Source organism: Acomys minous (assembly GCF_964271855.1).
Source record: "Acomys minous genome assembly, chromosome: 15".
Taxonomy (NCBI): domain Eukaryota; kingdom Metazoa; phylum Chordata; class Mammalia; order Rodentia; family Muridae; genus Acomys; species Acomys minous.
The window spans coordinates 69,056,521-69,076,974 of record NC_140497.1 but is presented as its reverse complement, the minus strand read 5'-3'; the positions used below and the strand labels follow the sequence as shown (position 1 = coordinate 69,076,974).

The 20,454-nt window shown below is 37.6% G+C and overlaps 1 protein-coding gene across 3 annotated transcripts in view; it reads left to right on the top strand.

The window, feature by feature from the left end:
• Window positions 1-20,454, top strand: part of CENPC (centromere protein C) — a 47,521-nt gene that overhangs the window by 9,789 nt on the left and 17,278 nt on the right. For 2 of the 3 annotated variants that reach the window (XM_084760530.1, XM_084760532.1), the window contains exons 5-12: window positions 1-100; window positions 2,863-3,145; window positions 3,944-4,156; window positions 7,905-8,509; window positions 10,159-10,332; window positions 11,142-11,418; window positions 12,060-12,206; window positions 13,324-13,406. In XM_084760530.1, the coding sequence (XP_084616656.1) occupies window positions 1-100; window positions 2,863-3,145; window positions 3,944-4,156; window positions 7,905-8,509; window positions 10,159-10,332; window positions 11,142-11,418; window positions 12,060-12,206; window positions 13,324-13,406 (1,882 nt within the window). The remainder of the gene's footprint in view (window positions 101-2,862; window positions 3,146-3,943; window positions 4,157-7,904; window positions 8,510-10,158; window positions 10,333-11,141; window positions 11,419-12,059; window positions 12,207-13,323; window positions 13,407-20,454) is intronic. The other variant, XM_084760531.1, reaches the window with a different exon arrangement.

Sequence of the window (20,454 nt, the reverse complement as noted above, 5' to 3'; positions counted from 1 at the left end):
CTCCAGGCATCACATTCAAAATCAGTTCCAGTTTCTTCAAGGAGGAAAGAAGCTTCTCGGCAAGTTTCTGCAGAGTCCAGTGGAGCTGCTGGTGGATCAGGTTGGTAGCATACTCATGGGAGTTGAGAAGCTGAGTGACAAAGGTGGTACGCACATGGTGCCAGGTGGCAAGATCAGAGTCAGACTAGGCATAGTTAATTGTGGTCAGGGTTTATTTTTTCTCCCCCTCTCTTCTTGCTATTTCTTTTACTTTGTGATAAGTGCTGTGCTGGGACCTTAAAAAAATTTTTTTTTTTTGGGCTGGAGAGATGACTCAGTGGTTGAGAGTGCTGCCTTCTCTTCCAAAGGTCCTGAGTTTAATTCCCAGCAACCACATGGTGGCTCACAACCATCTGTAATGTGATCTGATGCTCTCTTCTGGCCTGCAGGTGTACATGCAGGCAGAGCACTGTATACATAATAATAAATAAATAAATCTTGAAAAAAATTTTTTTTCGTTATCTTTGTTTCAAATTAGAGGAGTTCTATTTGAGCTAATAGACTCAAAGATATAAATGAAAAAATTAATCATGGCTTTCATCATTTTGTTGTAGGAACTCTTAATCTTAACCCTTTCCATACCTTCATTGGTGCTCATACACTTAAAAAGTATAAGCATGTGTATGACATGGTTGCCCTTTTGTGTTACATATGTTTGTAACTAAGCCCTAGACTATGGGTTTAAAAGTGTAAATATATAAATTTTAATTTATTATTGTTTGTGTGTGCATGTGAGCACTCTGGTCACAGGTCAGAGGATTACTTTGTGGAGTTGGTTATTTCCTTTCACATTCACATGGGTTCCAGGAACTGAATCCAGGTTGTCAGGCTTGCTTTGTAAGTGCCTTTAGTCACAGAGCCATCTTGCCAGTCATGAAATAAAAACAACAACAATAATTTTTGAGATAGGATCTTACTGTGCAGCTCTGAACTCACTGTGGAGATCAGGCTGGCCTTTAACTCAGGATAAGTCTGCCTCTTCTTCCTAAGTCCTGGGATTAAGATGTGTGCTACATGATACCTGAGATTATATTTTAACCATGTGACTCTCAGCTGTGCGTTGCTTAGTTTCCTAGTTTGATTAAACAGTCTTTTTTTGTTTTTTTTTCCCTAGTAGTAAATACACAAAATAAGATAGTGATTTTATTATCTTTTGGGGAGCATACTCCATTTGAAATGGATTTCATATATAAAGCAATTCAGTGTTTCATCTTTGTCAGCTATATTCATTTATTTATCTTTCGCTTCTGAATTTATTACTTTTGTGTATTGAATTTCAGTTAAATTTAATACACTTTTGAACTTTGACCTCATTTATTTTTTACTATGTCAACATAGTGTTACACTCTAGGTTTATAGTATGAATGAGTAAAGCCAATATTTTTATTTGTTTGCTTACCATTCACAAAATTTTCTTTTAACGTCCAGTTTTATTCAGTTCCTGAAAACTCTAACTTAATGGGCTTTATCTAGTAATTTTTTTTTTTTTTTTTTTTTTTTTGGTTTTCCGAGACAAGGTTTCTCTGTGTAGCCTTGGCTGTCCTGGACCCGCTTTGTAGACCAGGCTGGCCTTGAACTCACAGTGATCCACCTGCCTCTGCCTCCCGAGTGCTGGGATTAAAGGCGTGCGCCACCATGCCCGGCTTAGTAATTTTTTGAGAATCATCATTTTTGTTTCTGTCCTATCTATCTATCTGTCTGTCTGTCTATCTATCTATCTATCTATCTATCTATCTATCTATCTATCTATCCATCTACAATACACACACACACACACACACACACACACACACACACACACACATGCTAAAGTTTGCTAAAAGATGCTCTGCCACTAGCCGCTACAGGCAGAATAGAGCCACTGTGGCCCATGTTAAGGAGGAAGGATAGGAGTTTTCCTTAAGTCTATGTTCTTACTGAGAGAATGTTAATTTGTTCTTTGCTTTTTGTAGCATTGGTTCTGGGTTACAGACCTCTCTGGTGCCAGGTGGGAGGTGAAAAGAAAACTCAAGAGAGCACATTGCAAGTTGTTGGTTAAGTTTGTTAAGTCTTCAGTTTTCTCGGTAGTTTCCCTTCTTCTCTCAGGCTTCCCTTCTTCTCTCAGAGCTCTGTTGTTATTGATTGATGGATGGTTCGTAAAGAACTCAGTTGCATTAAGAGGGAGAAGGCGGGGAGGGGGAATGGCCTCTCAGCACTGAATAAAAAGCCCCTTTTTGTTATATTTAATTTTTTAAATCTTTGCATTTTAGAGCAATGATTTAATATGTTAATAGAACAATGAGTTAATAGTTGTTTGACTTTAACATTTGAAGACTGAAGGTGATTTTATATAAGTATGTATGTATATTCTTTATATGTTTATGTGTATAGATAGGTGTATGCACATGTGTACTTACATACATGTTGTATGTATGTCTATATGTGTAAGTGTGCTCATCTATCCACGTTAGCTTACTTGCTGTTAGCTTAAACATAGGAGAATCTCATAATTTCTCTCACTTCATTATTTTAGCTGTGTATAAACATACTTTACATTTCAAGACTTTGGGCATAAAGTTTGAAGTTTCTGTTTGTGTTTGAGGATTTCTGTATTTTCATAACCTCAGATAGTATGGACCAGGTACATGATTGAACTCATTAATTTGGCAAATCAGAACTCTTAATGTACTTAGGTATTTTAATTATAGGCTTTTGAATCTAAACTTCATGAGCCATGTGTCTTCTGAAAGCTTCTAATTAAGTTATGGTTGATGTTTAAAAGTACATTTGATTTAAATACTGTTTTAAACTACTGAGAACTATCATCATATAATTTTCTTTTAGTTCAGGCTAATGAAGTTCATCACAAGATTCTGGCTACTGATGTTTCTAAAGGTACACCTGTCTCAAACAAAATATCAAGTGAAGAAACAAATGGTCACCACAGTGCTCCTGAGGATGCATTTTACTTACCTGTTGGCTCCCCTGTGGTTCTTTTGGATGCAGAAGCGTCTGTGTTAAAGAATACTATTTCATCAGTTGGCCAAAAAAGAGTGGCTTCTGTCTTAAGAAATTCAGCAGATATCCAAACTTCAAATACAGACATTTCTCTTAAAACTCGGAAAAGGTAATTTTTATTTAAGTAATAATACTTATGCTTATTTTTATCCTTATATTACAAATGTTAATTTAGCCTTTTATGTAGGTTTGAAACAAGAGATTAAGAAACAATATAAGAAAAACCAAAGCTTTTTGCTTAGCTTTAGTTTTTAATTAGTAATAAGGAAAACATTAAAGTGTACTTCAGAGAAATTTTGAGGTTCTTTCCTATAGTCTATAAAAAACTGTTTTCTTTGTGGGGCTGATGAGATGGTTTAGCAAATTTAAGGTCCTTGGTGTGCAAGTCTGATAACCTGAGTCCATCTCTAGAAACCAAATAAAGATGGGAAGAGAAATCTGCGTGCACAGAATTGTTCTCTGACGTCCGTGTGCATGTGGCAGCAGGCACACCCTTATAGATCATACATGCACGCACACAGTAATGCACGGTTTTCTCTGTGACATTTAAAGTTTTTGGAATTTCTTAAATTCATTCAAGGAATTATCTTACAAAATAATAATATTTATTGACATATATATATATACACACATATACATATATAATATATTGTACATTGCTCATATTCTATCTACCCCATTATCTTTAACTTGAAAGACACAGTTTATATTTCCTACAGATTCCTTGTGCTTCTACAACAGCTGAATGTGAGTGAGTTATAAAACTAGTTCCATTTCTTGGAGTTTTCCTTTATGCTGTTAGGATGGGGGTAAAAAAGGTTATTTAAGATACTTTGTTTCTTGGAGACCTTTGTAATGAATGTAATTTCCCTTATGGAGAATTTGGCTTACGTTTTTAACCTTTCAGGTTAAACTTTGAAGATAAAGTTACTTTGGGCAAAGCAGACAAAGGAACCAAGGTGTTAGAAGTAGAGGATCACATATCAGACGGACAAGAAGGGACATCCTCAGAAACGTCTCAGAGAAGAGGGGACGATTTGAACTATGAAATTCAACCACAGTCTAAAAAGAGTTTTTCAGAATTGTTTTCAGAAACTGTCAAGAGGAAGACCAAATCCAGGTAGAGTTCTTATGCAACTGTCCTTACGGACGTTCCTTCTGTCTCATTCTACGAGCTGTATCTGGGGGTTCCTAATGTTATGTAATATAGAATTCTTGTTTTAAATTTTTTATTGAAGTACAAAATTATGAGAATTTTTTACAATGTAATTTTATCATTTTTAACCCTCATTTGATCTTTCATTTATACAGCATCCCAAATTCTTCCCAGTTTTACACTCCTGTTTGGTTTCTTTCCCATGCAGCTCTGTGGCCTCCTTTTCCCTAACACTGCGAAGTCTATTTTGTGCTGCTCGCATATTCTTGGATGTGTGACCTTGTGCTGGAGCATGGTTGACTTTTAAGGCTACATTCTTAAAATAACCAATCTCCCTATGCCAGCAGCTATCAGTCGGCAGTAGCTCCGTGGTTGGGGGTGGGACTTTGTGCCCCCTCGGCTGGCGTGAGTTTGCACAGATCGTGTGTATGCTGTCACAACCACTACGAGTTCATATGTACAGCTGCTGGGTTATGTCTGGAAGACACTTTCTTTGTAGGTCATCTGTTGCCTTTGGTTCTTACATTTTTTTTCACTTCCTCCCCACCCAAAAAAAAAATTTTTTTAATTCCTTGATTTTTTTCATCATTTGAGAGGAGGGAGTGTAGTGCAGATATCCCATTTAGGCCTGGACACGCCACAGTCTTTAATTCTCTGTACTGGTACCGTTTGTACGTCACTTTTTTTCTACTACAAATACTAGCTTCCCTGATGAAGGTTGAGAGATGCACTGATGTATGGGCATAATGAGAATCCAGCAGGACTCAGTTTAATACTGTGTCCATTTAGAGAGTGAGAGTAGCAGGGTGTCCCCTGGTGCCGGTGGCTTGTGTAGATACAGGTTCTTGACCCACAAAAGTGCTGCTAGGCATGCGTTTCATCCTACGGAGGAGTGGGAGCAAAATCCAATTAGAAAGTGCTTGGGTGCTTGTATGATTTCATGCTACGGTTGTGCCCGTGAGCCTGTCTTGAGGCCAGTCATTACTGTAACGTAAAGGATCCACAGGTGGCTAGGATTGCTGACTACTGCTCTCTTCTGGTAGTGTCCATAGCATATTCCAGGACTGTGAAAGCTAGCCAGTAAGGATGAAGCTTCCAGTAAGTGCTAGCTTGATATCTCCCATTTTATGACTCAGATATATGGTATCTTCAACAATAGGTCTTAATATCAACAACAGCAATGACAGTAGTCTATAATGTTCAAGAGCCTAGCGAACTAAGTGGCCAACAATTCCATAAAGAAGCAAACCATTCGGTAACTCTGAATCACATAAATTGAGTCTTGCGTCAGTCTCTCTCTCTCTCTCCACCCTCCCGCCACCCCCCCCCCCCCCGTGTGTATGTCTATGTGTCTATGTGTGTGATAACCATTGAATATGCCAAAAACTCGTACTGAACAATTTCTGAGTTGTATTTTGTACCTGTCATTTATACCGTTGTCCCCAAGTTGAACAAAACACACAGAAATGCTATTTGAGGTGTCTTAATGGCTGAATATTAAATTGTTCAAGTATGCCACATCATTATGCATTCATCAGTTGGTAGACATCTAGGATGTTTCCATTTCCTCAATATTGGGAATTGAGGGATTTCACTTCAAGTAGCACAACATGATGTCACTGGCTGTCCCTCTTAATCATCTGAAAACCAACAAAGTAGGACCACAGTACTACGCTCATCTGTGATATGCACCATCATTGACTATGGATGAGCAGGTATCTCTGTAGTAGGATAAAGAGTCCTTTGGGTATATACTCAAGGGTGGTGTGGTTGAATTATTTGATAGATCTATTTCTAGCTATTTGAGGAATCACCACCCTGATGTCCATAGTAGCTATATTAATTTGCACTCTCACTAGTAGTGAGTGAGTGAACACTCACATTTTCCCACACTCATGCCAAAATTTGGTGTTTTTTTTTTTTTTTTTTTTTTAAGTCTTAGGCATTCTGGATAAAATCTCAGAGTTTTAATATGTGTTTCTCTGATGGCTAAAGATATCGTAGAATAAAATTTAATGTGTTCTATATACTTAAAATACTTGAGTCATTCAATAATGTGCATATAAGTAATCTCAGGCTCGGCTACACCTAGAATTAAAAGCAGCTAGGGATGAGAACTACTGCTTTCTTTGTTGGAAGAAATCAAATGTCTTTCACTATTCCTAGTGTTTATTTCTTCCAGTCTGTCATTGCTTCTATTATGAATAAAAACAAGTAGATTTTCTTAAAAGTTTAAAACAGGAGTGTATATACTATAGTCTGGGCATTTACTCCCCTTTTTGATTTTTGCATATCTCACTGAATTGTATGGTTTGCTTAAGACTGGTATAGAAAACAACAGTGAAAAATGAATCTATCTGATTAAAATCCTTTGACTAATTTAATCCTACTCTTAGTTTTTTCACTGTGTCACTGTAAATGATATGACTTGTGCTCTAGTTAGAGGTTCTTCTGCTCTGTTAAAGACCTTGATCAAAAGAAACATGAGGAGGAAAGTTTATTTTGGCTTACAACTCTCAGGTTTTACTCTGGCAGTGAGGGAGGTTAGGGCAGGAACTCATGGCAGGACCCTGGAGGCAAGAGCTGGGAAGTGCTGCTTACTGGGTTGCTTCCCGTGGCTTGCTCAGCCTGCTTAAACCATCTAGGATTGACTGCCTATGGGTGGCACTGCCAACAATGGGCTGGGGGCTGGGCCCTCCCATGTCAGTCACTTATTAAGGAAATGCTCCATAGGCTTGCTAATCATTTTTTCAATTGTGTTTCCCTATTGGAAAACAGTAGTTTATGTCAAATTGACAATCAAAAATAAAACATAAAACAAACAAACACCAACAGGGATAATTACTGAATGGGTAAATTGCCTGACATACAAACATTTGTCCTTTTATGAATATTTTAACAAATATTGCCAGATAATAAGCTGTGATTAGAGTTAAAACTATTTTGTAACTCTTTGTATATGCAAGTTTGTTAATGTTTCTTTAGTAAAGTAAATTTAGGGTTAAGGATGTAGGGAAAGAGGGCTATGCAGGTTAGTATTATTTAACCTCATGAAAATAGATTGTATTCCATTGTCTGTTTGGTGATAAGAATCATCTTTTCCTCTTTTTGTAGCATGATATTTCTTGTGCCTGTGGTAACCTAGTCAATTCTGAGCCGTTATTGTAATATTGAACTATGTGTGAAGATAAGCTTGAGATTTGGAGCTAAAAATCAAATTTTGTATATTATAGTTCATATATTATGGTGCTATTATGAATGGAGATCTGTCAGATATAAAAAAGCTGAGAAACATTCAAGATCAGTTATGTTATTGATCTCAAATTATTAGATACGGTGATTTATTATATTTAATAATGTTATGTTTTACATATAAAGAAATACAGATGTCTGTACAAATACTTTCATCAAACATAGATATGGCATGTATTTTCTATTGTAAGTAAATACATTTAGGCTATAATTATACAGTTCTGAATTTTAAGGTTTTGGAATGTATATTAATGTGGGGCATCACAGTAAATGCCCAGCTTTAAATTTCTATGATCTTCTTAGTATCGTGAAATGGAGGGAAGATTAAGAGAAAATTCAGTAGATGTGAGAACTGTTCTTTTAGCAGATAAGTAATTTATTTCCTTTATAGAATACTTTATTCACTAAACAACCATGAAACTTCAGTTACTTTAGTTGTTAAAATAATGTTTTATTTCAGTTTAATTGTTAGGCACACAGCAGCAATTCCACCTTTTTCATCTTTTGCAAATGACATGAAATTGTTAGAAGATGAATTCATTATTGATGAGTCAGAAAGAAGTTTTGCAAGTCATCCGTGGGTGACGATACCAAGTAAAGGCAGACATATGAGGAACCATGGGCCATCTCCTGAAAACATTGCAACTCTTCAAAATAAGAAGTCAAAGGAGAAACCTCATAGCGGATCAGCTGAGACTTTGATAAATGACACACAGTCTCCTAAGACTCCCTCCATAGAGAAATCCCAGCTCTCTGTTGAAGAAAACCTGAGGACTAGTTGTACAAATGAGTTGGAAAGTGACTGTAGATCTACAGAAAGTAAAATGCATTCTGAGAATGCCAAAAACCCATCTCAAATCCAAAGGACTATAAAACAGAAGCAGAAAAGAGTGACTAAGTGTAAAGTAGTTGAAGAACAGCTTAATATGGGACAGGGTACTAATGAAAGTACAAATATGTCAAATATTGGCAAAGACAAGTTACAAATAAATTCAAAAAGAAGTATGGAAGACTGTGATGAGGTGACAAATGAGCCTGTCCACAAGAAACGTGTGCCAGCTGCTGGTAAGTGTTTATATTAACTCAGAACACGAGTGTTCTTGCATCATTTTATAGTGGTCACTATTTGGGAGGGTAGGCAGAGTAAAGCTGCCCACAAAGATTCACAGGCCGTTTTGGGGTACTTTCTGGGAATCTCTGTAAGTGCAGTTCAGTGCAAACTCACTTCATTTTTTTTGTTTGTTTGTTTTTTGAGACAGGGTTTCTCTGTGTAGCCTTGGCCATCCTGGACTCACTTTGTAGACCAGGCTGGCCTCGAACTCACAGCAATCCGCCTGCCTCTGCCTCCCGAGTGCTGGGATTAAAGGCGTGCGCCACCACGCCTGGCCATTTTTTTTTTTTAAGTTCCTAATACAGAAACATTGTTACGAATTACCACACACTTGGTAGCTTAAAAAACACACCTAATTTTCAAAAAATCTTGTATATAGTTCTTTAGGTCAGAAGTTTTGCAGGACTGAAACAAAGATCTTAAGATTTTGTGTAGCTAAACTCTGGTGCCTCATATTTGACCATGTCCCCTGGAGGGGGAGACCTGGTGGTACTCAGAGGAAGGACAGCAGGTTACCAAGAAGAGACTTGATACCCTATGAACATATACAGGGGGAGGAGGTCCCCCTCAGTCACAGTCATAGGGGAGGGAAATAAGGGGAAATGGGAGGGAGGGAAGAATGGGAGGATACAAGGAATGGGATAACCATTGAGATGTAACAAGAATAAATTAATAAAAAATTAAAAAAAAAGATTTTGTGTAGCTCTATTCCTTCTGGTGTGACTGAGAGGTCTGCTCCTTGCCTTTTCTGCCCTTTCTTGGTACCCATAATCCTAGACAGATGGTCCTTGTCCACCATCAAAGCTAACAGTGCCTAGTTTCTTGTGCCACTAATTTTTTGTTTTTCCTGCTATTCTCTCTGATCACAAGTTTTAAGGATACATAGATTGCACCAGAGGAGTTAATCCAAAGTAACCTCATTTCAAGGTTTAAAATTTAGTCATATTCAATTTACTCTCCCAAAAGTAGATTTCAAAACAATTAAAGTGAAAGGCAGTAATTTGTCTTTTTTTGAGCAGTGGTAAGTAAAAGGAAACAATGTTTTGTTTTTCAAAAGACAGTTAGACTAAGGATAGTTCAGTACTTGCCTTTCAGCTAGAATGACCTGAGTTTGATCCCCAAAACCCAGGTTGAAAAATTATAACTGGAGAAAAAAAAGGCTGTTGTTTCATGCATTTGTAATACTAGTATGAGGGAGGCAGAGATAGGAAGGTCCCTGAAGCTTGATGGGCAGCCAGCATAGCCTAAGTGGTGAGTTATAGGCAGTAGCTCTCTAAATAAAAACAAACAAACAAGCAATAAGAAGATGAAATGGCATTTAAACTTGTCCTCCCCCCCATGTGCACCTGTATGCATGTGCCTGCATGCACATATACATATAAACACTTACATTATGACAAGGAAAATGAAATGTTTACATTTAATTGACAGAAAATCACAGATCTGATTGAAAATACCGCTTTTTAAAGAAATAGAGGTGAAAGTAGCGCATGGAATAAATGTAAGATGTTTCTGTAATTGAATTTTATTTATTTAAAAATCTCTTGTGAACATCTAAAAACTGATATTTTGAATGGTTTTTATGTTCTTTTTTTTATATTAGAAAACAAGAAAAAAAAGAATAGCACTCAAGAAGATAGGAAAAAATCTGGAAAGAAATGTTTTTCCTATAAATCCAAGAACAAAATTGTTCCTGAAGAAGTGACTTCAACTGCCAGAAGAAGTGGTAGACTTTCTCAGCATCCATCTGACTGGTGGGTGGTGAAACCAGAGATAGGTAAGTGTTTTATTCAATCTTCTTTATTGAAATGGATTAGAGTCATTCTCTATGGGGTAATGATAGATGTTTAAAAGATAGGTGAAGATGAAGACCATAAAGAGATGGCAATGATGGACAGGTAGAATTGAGTGCTATTTTCGTAAATATCTGCTATGGGTAGATAGGTTCCTGCAAAGGTGATAAACAGAAAAATTTGGAATTACAGGAACCACTCAGATACTAAGGATGTTATCTTTCTGTTGCTGTGATAAAATACTCTGACAAAAAAGAGAGAAAGGATTTATTTTGGCTTATAGTTGTAGAGGAGTTAGCTCCTTATATTGCATCCACATACAGGAAGCCGAGAACAATGAATGCATGCTGCTACTCAAACCCTTTTCTCCACCTGTATCATCCAGGATACAAGATGGCAGCCAAGGAATGGTGCCACTCACATGGGTGTGGGTGGGTCTTCTCACCTTAGTTAACACAATCAAGATAGCCTGTGGTAGGCATGCCCAGACCCACCTCCTAGGGGAGCTTCAGATACTGTTAAGTTGACAGCATTGACCATTATACATGGTCAGGCAAGGAATGGACAGAGCCAGAGAAAAGATTGTTTAAAGACTTTTTTTGATGGATTTAAAAACTCTAGTACATGCCTTGTAAATGCAGTTGAAAAAAATTAAAACTTTGTTATGTGGAAGCAAATCTAACTCATGAAATTGGTATGTATATTTAATATGTAAATATAATAATGTTGGTAATTCAGTGAGCCAGATCTTTGAACAAACATGCTAATTTAAAATTGTTATCAAATCTTTCAGGCTCTGTTGATAGTAATTCTTCAAAAGAAAATGAATCCTCAGTGGTATATCACAATAGAAAAAAGAAAGATAAAAATCACTTATCTAAAAACGTTGGGGAAAAATCTGTTCCACCAAAAAGACGGAAGACAGGCAGCAGCTCAAGAGTACAGAAGTCTTTAAATGTGAAGGGTTCTGGAGGAAGGGTTAGTGGCCGCAATAGAATCTCCAGTTCCCAGAGTGAGTCATTGGAAAGCAACAAGGCAGAGCTAACGCAGAAGAGTCTTCATGTTTCTGGGTAATTTTTGTTGTGTTTAGCTGTCTCTTACCTAAATATTTAGCTATCTTTGGTTTGTTTGTTTTTTTTCCTCTCCTGTTCAAAATTTAGTAGTTTGTCTGTGTTATATCCTAGTCAGAGTGAGAAAAAGCACAAAGGATTCTGACAAAGTTGTTATTAAATCCGGACTTTGTAATTAGTTAGATGACACATAGGTGCTCTGAACTTGTTTCCTCACAAGAAATTAGGAATAATAGGTATTTAGTTGTATACTATATGTCATAGACTGTTTGGAGTTAATGTCACTTCGTGTCTTTTTTTTTTTTTCTTCCAAGACAGGGTTTCTCTGGGTAGTCTTGTGTGTCCTGGACTCACTGTGTAGACCAGGCTGGCCTTGAACTCACAGCGATCTGCCTGCCCAGTGCTGGGATTAAAGGCGTGTGCCACCACACCCGGCTGGTGTCATTTTTATTTAATTATTATTGTCAAGCCAGGTTCTCTAATTTTTTATATTTTATTTTATTTTATTTTGGAATCTTGGTAGTCTCCAGATACCTTTGTGAACCAGGTTGTTAATCTTAGGTCTGAACATGATGAACTAATACTTGTAGCCAAAAGAACTTTTGAAGAAAAATAATTTTAAAACTTTTTTTTTTTTATAGACCTACTGGAGGCTCTAAGTATCAAAACAGTGTTATGACATCACAGAATGCTCATTTAAAGTTTCATACTGGGAAATATACAAGTAAGATACAAATGGAGTCTAACTTGGATTTGAGAGACCCTAAAAATTCAATTTTGGAAGAAAGGTGTGTATACAGTGTAGTGATAATAGACTATATATTCACTAGACTAGTTATGCATTTATATGTAGCAATTTACTCCCAAACATAATTTTATTTTTGCTACTGTCTTGCAAACATGTATTTTTTTATACTTTCTGTGGGCCAGAAATTTGGGCAAGGCTTGGCTAGCTAGTTGAGGTTTGGAAGTACCTTTCTCTCGTATCTCTTTGAAGACTTGACTACACCTACAGGATCCATTTATGTCCCACATAGTTATTGGCTGTAGGTTGCAATTCCTTGTTTTCTTTTGGTAGTTGACTTTCGTTTCTTGTCATATGGCATTTGGCTTCCTACAAATCAATGATCTGAGAGAAGAAAGTAACCATAAAGGAAATCAAATGCCTTTAATGACTTAAGGTCATCACAAGACAAGATTTCATTTAAAAAAAGGAAAATAAGGCTTTATCTTTTGAAACAAACATTGTCAGAGAATTTGTGGATGTATTGTCAAAACATTTACTAACCCTGGACAAGTGAAATTACTCTGCTTGTATTATTTGCGAACTTTAAAAACCTCTAAAAGTGAATGACCAGCAAATTAGAGCAGATTTTCAGCATTTGAAGGGAGGACTATGGATTCTTTGCTGTTTGAGGAATTGTCACTATTACTTAGAGGAGGACACACTATGTAGTTCAGGCCCTGGGCCTCCTTATGTAGTCTTGAGTTTGCAATACTCGTGTCTCGAGGTTTGTGTGCTAGGATTATAGGCATGTACTACCAGGTTCAGCTAGAATCTTTTAAATTAATTAGTGCATCATTTATAATTTCGTCAAGTCCAATAATAACATTCTTTCACAAAAAATAAAAGAAACCGTCAAGCATATCCTAATTTAGAAAAGAAACAATATAAAATGAAATTGAACATGTAGTGCCTGTCTCTCTTTATCTCATTTAGATATATTTGACTGAATCATAGTCCTTGCTCTATACTGTATGGAAATACATTCTTGATCACCTATTGTATTGCTTTTAGTTTCATAAGAAAGAAACAGATGACAGTTAAGACATGATCATGACATTTAGACTTACAGAACTTTATATTATAAAAACACAAATCTTGTGGTTTGTTCTGTTCTTAAGTGGACCATCCAGGCTCCAGAATTATGTAATGTCTAGAAGCAATAATTCTGAAAAAGATGATAAGAATGACCAGGAGAATTTGGGTAAGTTATTATTTTCTACTGTTAAAGTTATTTATATAAAATTGTGTTTGTTTCTCACTTTCCTATCATAGCTATTACTCAAATAATTGAGACTCTGTTATATTATTTGTTAAACAAGATTCACAATACAATAACTGAGCAGTTATTTCTCTATTCATAGCCCCCTAAGCCAAACTGGTTCCCCCCAGCTTACGTCTCAGAGATACTTGCACTTTATAGCGTTCTTGCTCCAGCTTCTCTCTCCTGATGTCTCCTGAACCTCTATCCTTGGCTGAATCCCCTACTTCCTCCTCCAGCTCCTCCTCCCTGGCTGGCAGGAAGTCTAGCTCTATTCTCTCCCCTGCTCGTGATTGGCAGTAAGCTACTTTATTGGTATATCAGTGGACAACTTGGGAGCAGTGTTTAAACAAGATTAAGACAGATTCTTGGAACAAGGATTGCAACCAGATATGGGGGTGGGGTGGGTACAGATATCAGCATTTGAATTACAAAGTAATCTTATGCTTTAAAAAAAAATGTGTGCTTTATGTATGTGGATGTTTTGTTTGTATATATGTCTGCACACCAGAAGAGAGCATTAGATTCCTTGGGAATTCCATGGGCCTACAGTTAATAGCTGGTTGTGAGCTGCCATGTGGGTGCTATGAATTGAATTCAGGATCTCAGGAAGAGGAGCCATCTCTCTAGCCGTGTTTCTTATATTATTAATGTTTTTGTTATATTTTTTACTTCCAAGGGAGTTCTGGGGATCAAATGTAGGACTTTATGCTTCCTGAGGCAAAACTTGCCCTCCCCTCCCTTCCCTCTTTTGGTGTGCTTCTGTATGTGTGAATTGTGCGGCGAGGTGTGCACATGTGCAGATCTGGTTGATAGTGGAGTATCTTCTTCTGTTTCTCTCTACCTGTTTTTAAGACAGGATCTGTGTGCTAAATTTGGAGCTGGGTGTTTGGGCTAGACTGGTTGGCCAGCAAGCTTGGGGGACACATCTGTGCAGCCACCCCCCAGTGCCTGCAGCCAGTGCATAGCTCGGGGGACACATCTGTGCAACGCCCCCCGCCCCAGTGCCTGCAGCCAGTGCACAGCTTGGGGGACACATCTGTGCAGCCCCCCTCCTAGTGCCTGCAGCCATTGCACAGCTTGGGGGACCACATCTGTGCAGCCCCCCCCCCCCCAGTGCCTGCAGCCAGTGCACAGCTCGGGGCACCACATCTGTGCAGCCCCCCCCTCCCCCCAGTGCCTGTAGCCAGTGCACAGCTCGGGGGGACATATCTGTGCAGCCCCGCCCCCCAGTGCCTGCAGCCAGTGCACAGCTCGGGGGACACATCTGTGCAGCCCCCCCCAGTGCCTGCAGCCAGTGCTAAGAATCCAGACTCATGTCCTGACGCTTATGCTTCTGTTGCTTCGTCTACAGAGCCACCTTCCCAGCCTCTTACTTAAACTTCTTAAGAGAAGTGAAAATGTCTTTCAAACAGCAGACTGAATTGTTACTCTTCAGACTTAAGGCATCATGGTGAATTTTACTAATTTGGCTTTGCTTGTAGTGTTACAATATTTAACTATCATTTATTCTAATATTCAGATAGTGATAAATTTCATTATTTACTTTTATTTTAGCTCATTCCTTCTTTTGTTATGAATCTGTCATTTTTGAAATGCTACCTTTTTGGGAGTTGAGAGATATAAGATATTCCAGCTTACTTTTATTATTTATTTATTTATTTTTTAAAAAGATTTATTTATTTATTATTATATATACAGTGTGTTGCCTGCATGTACACCTGCAGGCCAGAAGAGGGCATCAGATCTCATTATAGGTGGTTGTGAGCCACCATGGGTTGCTGGGAATTGAACTCAGAACCTTTGGAAGAACAGACAGTGCTCTTAACCTCTGAGCCATCTCTCCAGCCCCTCAGCTTACTTTTAATTCTGGAGTCAGTTATTTCTCTGGAAACACCTGATTTATTGTTAGTGGACCATGGCATTTAGAATCCAAGACCAGTGTCCTTAATACTGGCATACCCTTGATTCTGTTTTTTTCTGGATAAGGTAGGGTTGTAACATGCGCAGTTGTGTGTGCATGCATGCGTGCATGTGCACATGCACACACAAGGTCGGGGGTGGGGGGGGTGGGAGGGAGAGAGACTGAAACTCTGAGACCGACTGTATCTATTTTAGGTTTTTGTGGCTGTGATAAAGCACCATTACCAGCAGCAACTTGGGAGTGGGATGGGGTGTGGAGAGTGTATTTCAGCTTGTAGTTCCACATCACAGTCAGGGGAAGAACTCAAACAGGCTTGACTCTGGATGTTAGAGCTGATGCAGAGGCCATCCACATTAAAAAGGAAAGTGTTCCACAGACTCACTCACAAGCTGATCTTATGGAAGCATTTTCTTGATTCAGTTCCTTCTTCCCAGATGACCCTAACCCTCTGTCAAGTTGACAAAAACTTCCCTTGACAACAACTATGTATGTTTATAATCTAGAAACCACAGGTTCACATCAACTCCTCCAATCTAGTATAGGACAGACCTCAAGTAGTAAGAAATCTCATTCCCATTATTCTCAATGCATTTAACCACCTGACTACCTTATTCCTTCAAGACCCGCTGCTATGGAAAACTTTTCAGCAAAGATGAGGCATCTACTTCTGTAGGCTTGTATGGGAAATTAGATTGGAGTGGTGGTGATAATAGCTTAAGTTTTAAGATAAATGTCATATATCATAATTGGCTTATAAGTCAATGATATGTAGTAATCATTGCAGTTCTTACCATCATTCCTTCCTCTACCTGAATCCCAGTATCCTTAACCAGCCACCTTCCATTTTCTTCTTCTTCTCAGGTCTGGGCAAATACTCCTCTGTTTTTGGTCTCCACAGATATATTTTGTACAGGGCAGTTCAATTTTATAGAAATTGAAGCTTATTCCAAACCAACAATTCTATATTTGCTTTAGTAGTTTTTAAACTATTTTGTTTTCTAGAAGCTTAGATCAGATTTTTTGGAAAAATATATTACATTCAACATAACTAGCTCATGAACATGAGTGTTCCAGCTACTTATTGCTACATTGCTACCTTAAACTCAGTACCGTAATACAGCTATTGATTTATATTACATGGTTCCGGTCATAGACTTGATTTGTCTAAGCAGTTCTTTTTTTATTTTTTATTGATTTATTTTTATTAATATATTCTTGTTACATCTCAATGGTTATCCCATCCCTTATATCCTCCCATTCCTCCCTCCCTCCCTCCCATTTTTCCCTTATTCCCCTCCCCTATGACTGTGACTGAGGGGGATTACCTCCCCTGTATATGTTCATAGGGTATCAAGTCTCTTCTTGGTAGCCTGCTGTCCTTCCTCTGAGTGCCACCAGGTCTCCCCCTCCAGGGGACATGGTCAAAGGTGAGGCACCAGAGTACGTGAGAAAGTCATACCCCACTCTCCACTCAACTGTGGAGAATGTTCTGCCCATTGGCTAGATCTGGGTAGGGGTTTGAAGTTTACCGCCTGTATTGTCCTTGGCTGGTGCCTTAGTGTCTAGGCAGTTCTTATGTGGATACATTTATGATTTTAAAGTTAGATGTGAGCTACTTTTCTGCAGTTCCCATAAATTTCACTGAACTAGATACTCAAAATGAGTTCTTTGCTTCTGTATTTGGCACCCATCTAGGATGGACAGAACACTGAACAATCTCAGAGTCTATGTTTTGGCTATCTTTGGTTTCCTGAAAGCATAGCAGTCTTGAGTATTCGATATCATTATTGTTTTCCCTCAGAGTTTGAACCCCTGATGGATTGTACATATCTTGTTAGGATTTTGGATTTAATTACATAAGTCCTAGAAGTTAATTATGCTCAACTAGTATATAAGTCACTCATGCCAGGGAATTTCAAGAAGGAAATGAAATGGTTGCTGCTTTTTTTTTTCTATTTAAAAAATTGATACGTAATTCACTTCCTCTTGTGATTTGGATAAATCTAAAAATTTGTCCAATTCTTTTAGATTTTTCTTTCTTTCTTTTTTTTTTTCTTTTTTTTCTTTTTGGTTTTTCGAGACAGAGTCTCTCTGTGTAGCCTTGGCTGTCCTGGACTCACTTTGTAGACCAGGCTGGCCTCGAACTCACAGCGATCCGCCTGCCTCTGCCTCCCAAGTGCTGGGATTAAAGGCGTGCGCCACCACGCCCTGCCTCTTTTAGATTTTTCAACTTACTGGAGCACGTTTTTTTTTTTTTTTTAAGTATTTACTTATAATATTCTTAATTCTTTGGGGTCGGTTGTAATGTTTCCTTGTTCATTTCTTATTCTGTTCATTTGGGTCCTCTACTTCTTTTGGCTAGTTGGGTTAAGGGCCTGCCAGTCTTATTTATCTCTTCAGAGACTCAACTCCTACATTTGTTAATTCTTTGTATTGCTTTCTTTGCTTCTATTTTATTAATTTCTGCTCTGATTTATATTGTTTCTTGCTATAGACTGAGTTTGGATTTGGTTTGTTCTTGCTTATCTAACTTTTTGAGTTGCATCATTAAGCTATTTTTGCTTTTTTAAATGTCATAATGTAAGCACTTATAAATTTCCCTCATAGGACTCCTTTCAGTATGTTCCAGCAGTTTTGTTGGGTTCTGTTTTCATTTTTGTTGGAAGGTTTTTTTTTTTCCATTTTTGATCTCTCTTTTGGTTTTTCGAGACAGGGTTTCTCTGTGTAGCCTTGGCCATCCTGGACTCACTTTGTAGACCAGGCTGGCCTCGAACTCATAGCAACCCGCCTGCCTCTGGCTCCTGAGTGCTGGGATTAAAGGCGTGCGCCACCACTCCCGGCTCCCATTTTTGATCTCTTAATCATTCTGTTATGAGTTATTTATGACTTTGTGTACATAACTGGAATTTGTTTGCTGTTGGTTTTTAAAGTTTTAGTAAGTTCAGATACAGAGTTATTTCTTTTCTTTCTTTCTTTCTTTCTTTCTTTTTTTTGTTTTTTTTTTTGTTTTCTGTTTTGTCTTTTTGAGATAAGGTTTCTCTGCATAGCCTTGGATGTCCTGGACTCAATTTTATAGACCTTGAACTCACAGAGATTCTCCTGCCTCTGCCTCCTAGAGTGCTGAGATTACAGGTATGCACCACCACACCCAGCTAAGAGTTATTCAATTCTTTCAATCTTTCTGAATTATTAAAAAAAATTTTAAAGCTAGGCATGATAGCACACACCATTAATCTCAGCACTCTTGGGGCAGAGGCAGGTGGCTATATATTCAAGGCCAGCCTGGTCTACAAAGTAAGTCTAGGACAGCCAGGGCTCAGTCATACAGAGAAACTCTATCTCAAAAACCAAAAAAGAAAAATAATTTGTGTGTCCCGCAGGATATAACTTTTAGAGAACCTTCCGTGTTGTGCTGAGTAGAATGTATATTCTCTTGTGTTGGGATAGAATAATCTGTAGATGTCTGTTAAGCCAGTAGTGAATTAATTGTGATACTTCTCTGTTAATTTTTTGTTCAGATGACTGGTCCATTGCAGAAAGTAGGACACTGAAATCATATACTATTAATGGATTGATGTTAATTTGTTTCTTTCATTAAGTAGATCACTTTTTATGAAATTGGGTGTGCCAAGAGTTTGGTGCATATATGTTTAGAATAGAGATATCTTCAGTATTTCTTCTGATTAGTTTTAGCTTGAAGAAGTCTATTTAGTCAAATATTAGGTTATCAACACTTTCTTGCTTCCTGGTTGAATTTGGTTGGAATGTTTTTTGCCACCTACTAACTTTTAGGAGTGTCTACTTTAAGATAAACTGAGTTTTCTGTAGAAAGCAAAAAGATGGACTTTTGTTTTTTAATCCACTCAGCCAGTCTGCCAGTCTTTTCCTTGTAGAGTTGAGACCATAAATCCTTAAAGATGTTATTTAAAGGTGTGTGATGATTACATTGTTTTCTTTGTTTGTTTGTGTTCCTAGTTGTCCTCAGTATTTCAGTAATGTCAGTAATTATCTTTGATTCCTGATATTCATTCTACTATTAAAGATTTCTCCTAAGTTTTTCAGTTGGGTTATTCAGTTTTTTTATATTGATCTTTGTTTATAAGTTCTTTTCAGCATTTACATCTCTTTTGAATTTGGTGTTTGAATTGTGTGATGTCATCATCATTTTCATCGTCTCATGCTTTATGTTTTCTTGAGCATCACGTAGGCATTATTTTCTTTAAGTTCATTAAGCTATTTCTCTGTTTCTTTAAACTTCTTTAATTCTTGAAAGTTTATGATAGTTTCTTTGAGCTAGATGTTCTGGAGTCTATTTAAGTAATGAGAGCTCTCCTGTAGGACTGGTGGATTTAGGGGGAACATACTGTTTTGAGTTTTCATATTTATATTTTGTGAAGAAATATAGGCAAGTGGCCTTTTTTAATTGGTTCTATATCTTATGTGGGCACAGTAGAATGGGACAGAGCATGTTATGTGGAAGTTGGATATGTTGTGGTGGATTGAAGTCTGTGGACACAGAGGATTCTGGAGTAGTAGACAAGATGTGCATCCTAGTCTCAGCCTGGAGGTTGAAGGAGAGCATGGGGTCGGGGTGGGGGCTCAGCAGATTAGGCCTGGACACTAGATGTAGGATGCTGCCTCTGTCTGAGGTTTGGGAGTGCATGTGCAAGGGAGACTGGTGGACGCACCAGTTGGGCTCTTGCACAATATTTGGGATTCTACTTCTTCTTCTTTCCAATATTGCTTTCTTTTCTATAATATAAAATTAACTTGAAATAAAATATTAGTTAAATCCTGTTGGTTATAACAGCCCAATAATGGCTGTGTTCCTTAAGAAAAAACAAATATTAACCTCAAGTTTTATTGTTTCTGAAACATGCTGTAGATGTAAAAATAGGGATTCTACTTCTTAATAATAAATATGTTTATATGAAGAGAAACAATTAACAACAGCTTTTTTGGTGTCTTAGCACATTGTTAAATTAATTAGAATTTTAAGAAGAAAGTTGTAGGTAGATTGTAGGTAACAGTATTACATGTTATTTACTTAGCATTATGTCATGCATT